The 10210-nt window shown below is 58.5% G+C and overlaps 1 protein-coding gene across 2 annotated transcripts in view; it reads left to right on the top strand.

Annotated features, from left to right (window-relative positions):
- Positions 1–4638: 4638 nt before the first annotated feature.
- UROC1 (urocanate hydratase 1) overlaps positions 4639–10210 on the top strand; it is a 20830-nt gene continuing 15258 nt past the window's right edge. For both annotated transcript variants that reach the window (XM_004692198.2, XM_012732118.1), the window contains exons 1-6: positions 4639–4764; positions 6595–6725; positions 7755–7848; positions 8554–8613; positions 8893–9021; positions 9140–9201. In XM_004692198.2, the coding sequence (XP_004692255.1) occupies positions 4639–4764; positions 6595–6725; positions 7755–7848; positions 8554–8613; positions 8893–9021; positions 9140–9201 (602 nt within the window). The remainder of the gene's footprint in view (positions 4765–6594; positions 6726–7754; positions 7849–8553; positions 8614–8892; positions 9022–9139; positions 9202–10210) is intronic.

Raw genomic sequence — 10210 nt, 5'->3', positions numbered from 1 at the left:
TGGTGCAGGCTGAGGGCCCCTGGGGAAGGGAGGCGGGAAGCGCGGGAAGTGCGCAGTCCGGTCTCCAGGCCTCCAACCTGACCCAGTGGGGGGGCAGCCCTCTGGGAGGGGAGGGTGGAGGTTGTGGGGGCCCTGCCCCCCTTCCTCAAGGCAACCCCAAGGAGTGGTGTAACCATAGCCCATGCCTTTTTGCTGCCTTACACACCAGAAATCCGGGGCTGGTGTAGGGGAGCAGGACATGTCCCACGGCCAATATCAGGCCTGAGGGCAGCACCTCCTTCCCCCCAAATGCCCCGTGCTCCTGTTTCCCACCTGCACCAGGCACCCTGGCTTCTGTCTACTGTGGGGCCACTCGACCACCTGACCACCTTCTCCTCAAGCTTCCTCCTGGCTCCTGGGGCGCACTGGGGGCTCCCAGGAGGCTCCTGCACGCACTGTGATGAGAGCAAATCCTGCCTTTGAGACAAAAGTCTCCAGCTAGCCTCATGGTGGAAAGTCAGGCTTTCCTGCCCAGAAGGCAAGTTGGCAGCACCACTGGCATCTGGTGCTGTGTGCCTGGGAACGTGTGTGCATCAGGCCAGCGTTTGGTGGCGTGAGTGCATTTTTTTGTGATTTTCCAGAACCTGCTGGTGCCACCGTCCGTACAGGATCACACACCTGCACCCCCTCCCCCACATGCAGGAGCAATACTAGGATATGCTGTGCTGTATTTTGGGGATGAAATGACATGTGGAATGTTTGGCACGGTAGAAGTGGCACTAAGAGGATGCCATATCACCACATGGTCTTGGTAATTTATGGGATAGTCGCTGCCCATTTAGGGTGGTGCCTCTGGTTTCTGTCACAGAAGTGATGTAAATATCCCTACTGTGTTTATTTTAAAAGACCTGTTCAACAAAGAATAGGAATATGCCATGGTTCTCCTGGCTTAAAGATACAGTTTCAAACGATGACATTGGCAGAGGACTGAGACAACCAGGTTAAACCTGAGATAAAACCAGAAGCTCCTTGTTAGAACTTTCCAGGTGGTCTGCACACAGGTCCTTGGGGATCCTCCAGGTCACTCTCAGCTCTACTGCTCTGGGTCAAAAGCTCTACTGCTTTTGGGTCATTCACACTCCCAGCCCACCCCAGGTCCCATCTACACCTCAACCTTCCTCAGACCTACCTGCCTTCCCCATACCCAGTCTCTGGCATCCTGGGAGGCGCAGTTCTCATTCTTGGCCTCCTGGGCTGCCACCTAGTGTCCAAATTTGAGAACAAAGTTCAGCCCATGGGGCCCACAAGCGTCCCTGGGGACATTGCTCCTGGAGAACCTGGGGAATTCCTTGCTGGGTCTTGGGGTGGGAGGGCGAATATTCCTGGCCTGAGGCCCAAGGCCTCAGATTCTTCCCTGAGAGGTGTCAGCATCCGTCTGCCTTCCCCAGGGGCTCATGCACAGTCATTCACTCTCAGCAGATTCTGAGCACCCATCTCTGTGCAGAGATGCCATGGAGAGAACAAGGCGGACGAGCTCTCGGCCCTCTCAGAGTTTATAGGTTGGGGAGGGTATAGAAAATAGGGGTAAATATCAGTGTCGTGACAGGTGGGGTCTGGCAGATGAAAAGCTGAGGAGGATGAAGGGGTAGGAAGTATGTTTGCACATACAGGGGAGGTGGGAGCCCAGAGAGGAGATGCTGAGGGAGGTGTGAGTCAGATGAGGAGGAGCTGTGTTGGGATCTGGGGGTGCGGCAGCTTTCCCGGCAGAGGAGAAGCCCTGAGGCCTGTTCCAGTTGCTGTGACTAAGGAACATATTGCCCCAAAACTTAGTAGTTTAAAATGCCATTTAAAATGTGGGGGTCAGGAACTAGGGGGGGGCTCCATGGGCTACTTCTCACTGGGGGCCTCATGCTCTCGCATCAGATGGCAGCTGGGACTGTCATCTGGAAGCTGGTCCCAACTGCCTCACACAGTTGCTCAGTGGGCCACAGTGATGTGGGGTGACCTGAGAACACCTCAGTTTGGAGTCGTCAGGTGCTCAGTCTGCACCCACAGAGCCTCAGCTGCCTTCTGTGGGGTCCCTGAGAAGCCCTATTCTTGCTAGATTCAGGGGCAAGAAAGCACGATAGATGTGCACCTGAACAGGTGCCCCTTGGGCAGGGGCAGCAGAGGAAGGCTCCGGGCTGGGCAGGGGAGGGAGGAGCCAGGGAAGACACCCTCTCCCCTCCCCCCTCAGACTGGGCCCTGTGCTAGTAGACTGGAGGTGGCCGGAGATTGGGACCAGGAGAGAGGGTGGGGGTGGTCCAGGATGGGGTGGACCCAGGCTCCGGGCTGTATTTTGAAGGAGAGGGTCAGGGGTCAGGGTGGCAGAGTACCTGAGGGAGAGAATGTAGCGGGGAGCAGTCTGATGGTCCAGGAGCAGCGTTATTGCCTGGTGTGGGAAGGTCAGCCGGACGCGTACGAGAGCGACCGAGATCCAGCCAGTGTGTCACTTGCATGGGGCTGCTGGTAGGCTTGAGGTGCTTGGTGTTGCTGCTCCCTAGGGGGTGCTTTGGAGAGGCCGGCTGGAGCAACCACTGGGGGTGACTGCAGGGGAAACAGAGGCCGGCTCTTGGTGCTGGAGAGGATGGACCGGTCAGGCACCAGGAGCGGAGCGCCAACCTGCCCAGCCAAGGTCTCCTCCTGCTTGTCTCCCCCAGCCCCTGCGTTCCCTGCAGGGAGAGCGCGCTCCTGGCTCTCCCTCTTCTTGCCTGTCTGGTGGAGGCAACTCTGAAGACCCACGCTGCTCTCACCTGCCTCATCTCACTTAACTTTCAGACATGAAGCAGGTACTGTCATTGCTGCCATTGTATAGAAACCTGGGCACAGAGAGGCTGGGGAACTCACCCAGGGACACAGAGAGCCAGGATCGGAACATACCCGCCACCGTATTTAACATACATGAGGGCCTCAGTCTCTTAAACAGCGTGCACACTTAAACATCAAATCAAGCTCTTGATTTGGGGAGGTTTGTAGATTCCCAGAGCGCCTGGTGCCCTCCTGCCCCATGGCAGGACCCCACACACTGTCATGACCAGGCCAGTGACATGGGACATCACCCATCCAGTACAGTGCTTTGCGCGACTTTTAAAAATTGTTGCAGACCTTGATAGATCCTGAGTGTTCACAGAAACAGTTTGAATCTGGCTTCTCCTGAGCCATCTGATCGCCATGGCTGTCCAAGAACCGAGTCGCCAGAGGAGCTAGTGTGTGTAAGGGCTGTCTGTTGGGGGAGTGAGGAGGGGGGAGGGAAAGAACTAACCACGGCTGCAATGGGGGCGGGGGGGGGCAGGGTAGTTATCAGACAGCACCTCCCCCGCCCTGGAGCATGGCCTGCCGGGCTCTGATGGTCAAGGCTGAGACCGTGCAAGCCAGAGGCAGGCGAGCTGGGCAACGTTGGTACCAGGACTTCTCCACCAAGGCGAGAAGGGGCGAGGGAGGGAAGGAATGGGTGCCTGCTGTCTGCTGGTACCTTTCAAAGCCTGGTGAGGGGCCAAGATGCCCACACAGCACCCCTCTGTGCCAGCGAGAGAGCGGAACGAGAGTGTCTGGAGCCTGACCTGTGGGCTCTGAGGGTTCAGACCCTTTCTGTGCCCGACCAGCTGTGTCGTGGCTTTGGGCGAGTCCAGTCAACCTCTCGGACCTCAGTGCCCGCACTCCTAGGATGGGGTCGTGAATCCCGCAGGGCAGAGGAGCGAACGCGATGTGCCCAGAGAACAAACAGTCAGAGGTGTTAGCGCCTGCTGTCACCTGCAGGACTTACACAACCCACTTGTGCCTCCTGGGTGGCAATTCCCACCCATGTGTGTTCATTGGGACAGGGCCCAAGGCCACAGGGCAGGGCATAAGAGCTGGGTTCACACCCGGGGTGCCGCTTCCTCAGGAGCCTGGCTGCTGACCCTCGGGCTGCTGTGGAGCGAGACCTGGGCCTGCCCCCACCCCCAGCCCCAGCACAGGGCCCAGAGGCGCCCTTACTTGTTGAGTTGCCGGTGGGATTGGGGGTGAGGTTCATCTCCCGGCCCATCCCAGAGCGCTGGTAGAGCAGCTGGCACTTCAGAGGGGGGGGGAGGGGGGGAGACACCCACTGCTGGGTGCATTCGCACCTAGCCTGGCCCCCGGCCCTTACCTCGTGGGTGGCCCGAGGAAGGGGGCTAGAGGTGCTGCTGCTGTTTTCTGCACAGATCCCCCACTCCGTGGCAGGGTCACTACCGCACGGCTCCCCATCACCCAGACCCTAGCCCCTACACTGGCCCCGACTGGTGACTCCCCCATAAGATTGTCAAGGGCAACCCCCACATTAGAGTGGCACCAGCTTGCCTAGGAACGCAACACCTCACGGTTGGCCCCCACTAACAGGGTGATGGACCCCACCTGTGTCTCCCTGCTGGCGCCTGCTGTCCCCAAAGCACCTCCCACCTCCACGGCCAGTCAGCACTGTGGGTGGCCAGCCTCGGGGCCAGTGACCCTGTGACCTCCACATGGCTTCTTCCCCAGGCCCTGGGCCCAATGAGGGCCTGGAGGAGGTGGCCCTGGGGCCGGAGGGCCCCACCCAGCTGGACCTTGACAGCCCTCTCTCCTCAGCCTCCCCCAGTCCAGCCTCCGCCTCTGTCTCAGCCGGACATGTCCACCCTGCAGGAACTGTGCTCCGGCCTGCCCCTACGGCCTCTCCCTGAGAACCGGGGTCGCTGGGCAGGGGTACCCCATGCCCCCATCAGGACCCCCGGCCTCAGCCCAACAGAAGAGCAGGTAAGATGCAGAGCCCCACCCCTGCTGGGGCCCCTTGCCCTCTGGGCGCCCTCCGAGGAGTCCTGGGGAGGGGGTTGCCCCTACTTCCTGCTGTCTGCAGAAGCCACAGGCCTCACTTTGCCTCAAACCCCCTCCCCAGGCACTCCCACAGAGTTGGCCGTGGCTGGGGGGCAGTGTGCGGGATTCCATCACACCCCAAAACCCATTCTCGCCCCAATGGCCTGGTTGGGTGCAGGGTTGCAGTATCCTTGACAGATGAAGGCCTGGGCTCAAGGTCACCGGCCAGTAAGTGGCGCCTGGGAGGGAGGAGGGGTGCTGTCCTGTGCCCCCCATGCACAGGCTTCTCCTGGACAACGTGTGCTCCGCTGAGCTCTGTGGGCCCTGGTGGGCGGACATTGCTTGTTTCCCTATGTGCCCCCCCAACTTCCAGTGCGCTTGCTGCTGAGGGTTCCAGCCCCCACCCCCACCCCGCCCACCAGGAGCCACAAGTCAGTGGGTGCTTGTAGGGTGGAGAGGAAAATACCCTCAGTGCAGGGACAGGGGACACTGAAAGCCAGCAGGAGACCTGCTGTAGAAAACGATTCACCTACTTTTCCTTTATCCAAATAACTCGAGAATTGAAGACTGAGAGAGGAATCCCACCCCACCCTCCCGCTCCAGACAGACATTCCAGCTTGCTAGGGACAGGACACTTGGGGGCGGAGGGGAGATTGGGGACAGGTAGCTGGGGGGAGGAGCCGCTGGCCAAGGATGCCACAGGGTGTCTGTGAAGGAAGAGAGGAAGGCTGACAGGGAGGAGGGACGGAGCTGAGGAAGGTGGGTGGGGCCTGGGAGGGCCAGGCGCTGTGGGAGGTGAGGGGTGGGGAGATTGGGGCACAGGGGTGTTGACGGGGTGGGGCTGGGCAGGGACAGCGGAGAATGGGAGCCTGAAGTCCGGCTGCCTCAGCCTTTCTGTCCCAGCCCAGGAACAGCAAAGGTTAAAGTGTCCGCCCCCACCTCCTCCTGGCCTGGCAGCCTGGACCTTTGGCTAAGCTCACCCAGGGCTCCTCCACCTACACTTCTGGGGGACACACTTGTTTGTGGGTGCTGAGGCGGTAGGGGGCACCTACGCCATCTGGGCTCTGGGCCTTCGAGCCCTTGAAGGCGCCTTGTGGGTCTCCTGAAGAGCCAAGTGTCTTCTCTGGGTGCCAGGGCCAGCCTCCGCAGCTGGGGAGCCGTGCGTGCAGCGTGCATGCAAAGGCCCTGAGGTAGGACCGGAACCAGGCAGATGTCTGGAGAAGCACAGGGGCGTGGGAGTTTGCGCTGCTTTCCTAGTGGATGAGAAGCCTTACAGTGTTTCTCCTTTTTCTTCCTTTGCCTGCTTTTCTGGTTTCAGACTCACCCCAGTACCTCCCTAGACACCCCCCCACCAAATCTCACTCCCAGAGCGAAAGACTCTCCAGGCTGTGCACTGCCCAGAGGTCGCTTGCCCAGCTAGGTCCTGGGGGGCACTTCTCTGCACTCGTACAAGGTGACCTCAGCAGGTCTCCCTCCCTTTGAATCTGCATCTCCTACTAGCCACAAGCCTCGGAGCAGATCACTCTCTGGTTCTTGCCAGTCTGACTCCTGGTAGGCAAGTAAAGGAAGTGAGGACAATCAGGGAAGGCTTCCTGCAAGAGGCAGCATTGTGGCTGGGCCACGAGCTGGGATTAAGAACTAAGTAGGGTGAATCACACGCGTCTGAGTGAAGCAGGGGTATTTTGGGTGGGAAGGATGGCCCAGCGTGGAAACTTCAGCATGCTTGGGCCTATCTCCACACCCGCCCCCTCACTGTTCTTCCCTCCGCCACAGCTGGCCCTGAAGAATGCCTTGCGCTACTTCCCCCCAGATGTCCAGAAGCTGCTGGCCCCTGAGTTTGCACAGGAGCTTCGACTGTACGGGCACATCTACATGTACCGGTTCTGCCCCAGCATTGAAATGAGGCGAGTGCTGGCGGGTGCGGCTTCCAAGGGGCCCCCAGGGGGTGCTTCTGGAAGGGAGCTCGGTAGAGGTCAGGAACCCCGAGAGTCAGCAGCGGGAATTGGGGGAATTCAGGCTAGGAGGCCCAAGTGTGGCATGCAGAGGGTGGTGGTGGTGTCATCCTTGGGGGCTGGAACCGGGGGCTGGCTGCAGCCCCCCAGCCTGGCCGGGAGAGGGGGGCAAGGGGTCCTTATCGAGCAGGTCAAGCAGGTCTCTCTGTTCTGCCAGCCTAACCAGTCATTCCTGTGCCATTCTGGACCCCAGCCGTCCACAAAGTCCCTTTCTAAATCCCGCATCTTGTCATTCTACTGGGGTGGGCGAGGAAAGCTTGCAGGGTGGCTCCCTGGGTCCCACACAGCTCAGGATCTCCACTGGGAACTCAGGCTGCACCCCCTTGGGAACAGGCAGCTGACTGGGGCTCACCCCGGGCTGCAGGTCCAGGTTCTGTGGGGGGTGCCTTGCTCCCAGCTGCCAGGCAACTCTGCCTTGACCTGAGGCTCACACTCTGGGAGATGTTCTGGAATATGTCAGAGGCTCAGACTTGCTCGAATCACTCCAGGGAATGAATGCCTTCTTCCCAGTAACGCAGGGGTCATGTCCCTCATTCTTTGGGTATCCTGGTACCTGCCCTGGAATTAGCACCAGGGATAAGATGGGAAGAGCAGGTGAATAAAGCCTATCTGGAGTAGAGGCTGCTGGAAAGCAGGTGTCGAAACCACCTTTCTCCCCCAGATGCAGTCTGCCCAGTGCGGAGGAAAGATGGCCTGGTGGGGTGGGGGCCAAACTGCCCGCCCCAGAGGGCTGGGGGGGTGCAAGGATGTGAGCACCAGAGCAAGAGGCCCTGTGCTTTGGGGTTGCCTCGGCTAGGAGCCGGGGGCTGTTCTGCAGCAGGCTGGTCTTGCTGTCCACACCGCACGGCCAGGCGCGGTGCTGCGGTTGGGATGGGGCTGCCGCAGGAAGGCCCCTCTCACAGCGGCGCGGGCCCCTTGCAGGGCCTACCCAATCCAGCAGTACCCCTGCCGGACGAGAGCCGCCGCCGCCATCATGCACATGATCATGAACAACCTGGACCCCGCGGTGGCCCAGGTAAGGCGGAAGACAGCCCCGGCCGGCAGGGACGCAGCGCTTCCAGGGGCTTTATGTAGAAATAATGCCAGATTCCCAGGAAGCCGGAAAGACGGCCCGGGAGGCCCACAGACCCTCCCCCCGCCCACCCCCGGGGCCACGGCCTCCAGTCCAGGACGTCAGCCCTGGTGCACTGGACATACGTGTTGTAGAAAACATTCTACTGGCCACATGGAAAAGTGGAAAGAAGCAGGTTTATACTGTATTATATTTACTCCCATCCAACGTATTATCAGTTTAACACGTAATCATTATAAAATCTAAGGTATTTTACCCTTTCTTTTCCTAGTCAGTGTGACCAGGACTGTTTTATACTTAGTCAGCCATGGTCCTGGGATAACTCCACCTCTTAGTGGCGAGAATGTCCTCTCTCTGCCCCCTCACCCCACCACGTGGCCACAGATGGACCCCTGAGGTTGAGCCCAGGCTGAGTTCCCAGAGTGACCCAGACCCAGCTCTGATGCTCACCCCAAGCCCATCCCCATCCCAGTCTCAGCTGGGTAGGCGCCCTGGGGTCTCACCCCTCTTGCCTTACTCTCCCCCATGACTGCTTCTTTGAGGACCCTCAGTTACCTTGCCCCACTGCCCCCAGCAAGCTGCGGGCCCTTCCTCTCCCTGCCCCGGGCCCCCGGGCCCTCATCTCAGACGACACCACGTCTTTTCCAGTTTCCCCAGGAGCTTGTGACCTACGGAGGAAACGGGCAGGTGTTCAGCAACTGGGCTCAGGTGCGCCCCCAGCCTCTCCCAGCACCTTGTTCTCTGACCTGGAAGGACAGGACTCAGGTCCTGTCTCCCGGGTGTCTGTGACGCCAGCACTGGAGACTCTTGGGGGCGACTGGAAGTCCCGAATTTTGGCGGGGTGGGGGGGCCTCTCCTGGAGGCTTCAAAGTGTCGTAGGCTCTGGACGGGGATGCTGGTGCCTGCAGGACGCCTGGGCCCAGGCAGTGACGGGGCGGGACAGGGCCTGCACTAACAGGGCCCTCCACGCTTTGATCCTCACTGCAGTTCCGGCTGACGATGGCCTACTTGTCGCAGATGACAGAGGAGCAGACCCTGGTCATGTACAGTGGACACCCGATGGGTCTCTTCCCGAGCGGCCCCAGTGCCCCCCGGCTGGTCATCACCAATGGGATGGTGGGTCGCAGGGCCGCTGGGCACAGTGCCTGCCTGGGCTGCAGGAGGGCCAGGCGCCCCCACACCTGCTGGGGCTCTGGGCCACCCCCAGGCCTCGACTCCTACCCCTCTCTTTCAGGTCATTCCCAACTACTCCTCCAGGGCCGAGTATGAGAAGCTCTTCGCCTTGGGGGTTACCATGTAAGTTGCTTTTTCAGTCCGATTACTGCTTTAAGCTTGTCTTATCATAATATAGCGATCTTCAAAATAATTTTGAAAAACAGGATTGCAGCACCCAGGCACAGTTCGTTTAATTTGTCCATAGTAGTTTTTATGGATATACCCATAATTTTTATATAGGTAGGGTTAGGGTTTTATATGAAGGCAGGAAAATATACAATTTGAATCCTGCTCCCCCTCCCCTCCCCCAGTGTTTTATTCTGAACAATTTCAAACATACTGACAATAGAAAGAACTAACTGTTAACACCAGGGTCCTGTGGTTATCACACTATGAAATTTCCTTGACCCTACATCCAACTATTACTCCGTCCCTCCATTCATTCAACACAGCTGCACCCCTGATTTCAGCAGTTCCCTGCCTCCTTCCAGCAGGTAGACTACCCACATGAAGGCCCTGACTGTCCTGTGAATGGAATCCTGCAGATTCTCTTTCAGGTGTGGCTTCTCTGCTCAGCCACATGGCACACAGCAGGGCTTGGTTCTTTTTCTTTGCTGTGTAGTATTCCATCGTGTGCACACACCAAAGTGCTTTTCTCTCTCTGCTCCTATTGGTGGGCCTTCCTGCTGTTCCAGGACTTGGCAACCTGCCGGTAAACAGTAATTAGCTACTGTGTGCTTATCTCTCTATGGGCTGAGCCTGGGAGCAGAAGTGTGGGGTGGTCTTACCAATTACACTCTAATTTTTAAGAGAAAGAAACTTGTTTGGAAAGGTCTGAGCCAGAAGGAAGCAGAACTGGGGGGACACCAGCCTTTTCCATAATGTTTTGTTTTACCAGGAGAATGTATGAGTGCAATTTTGGGGCAACTAAAAAGGAATTATTTTTAGAAAAATTTTCACCACCACACCTCTTAGGGCCCTTTGTGCCTCCCCTCTGAGCCCGCAGAAGCCTTACTTTATCCACAAGTTTGTGTAGTTTGTTTTGTTAAATCATCCTGCTATGTAAACATCCAGTATTTATCTTTGTCAT

This window comes from Condylura cristata, unplaced genomic scaffold (assembly GCF_000260355.1).
Source record: "Condylura cristata isolate star-nosed mole 26May11 unplaced genomic scaffold, ConCri1.0 scaffold00033, whole genome shotgun sequence".
Classification (NCBI taxonomy): Eukaryota; Metazoa; Chordata; class Mammalia; order Eulipotyphla; family Talpidae; genus Condylura; species Condylura cristata.
Note: the sequence above shows the minus strand (reverse complement) of the source record. Positions and strands in the feature narration are given on the sequence as shown.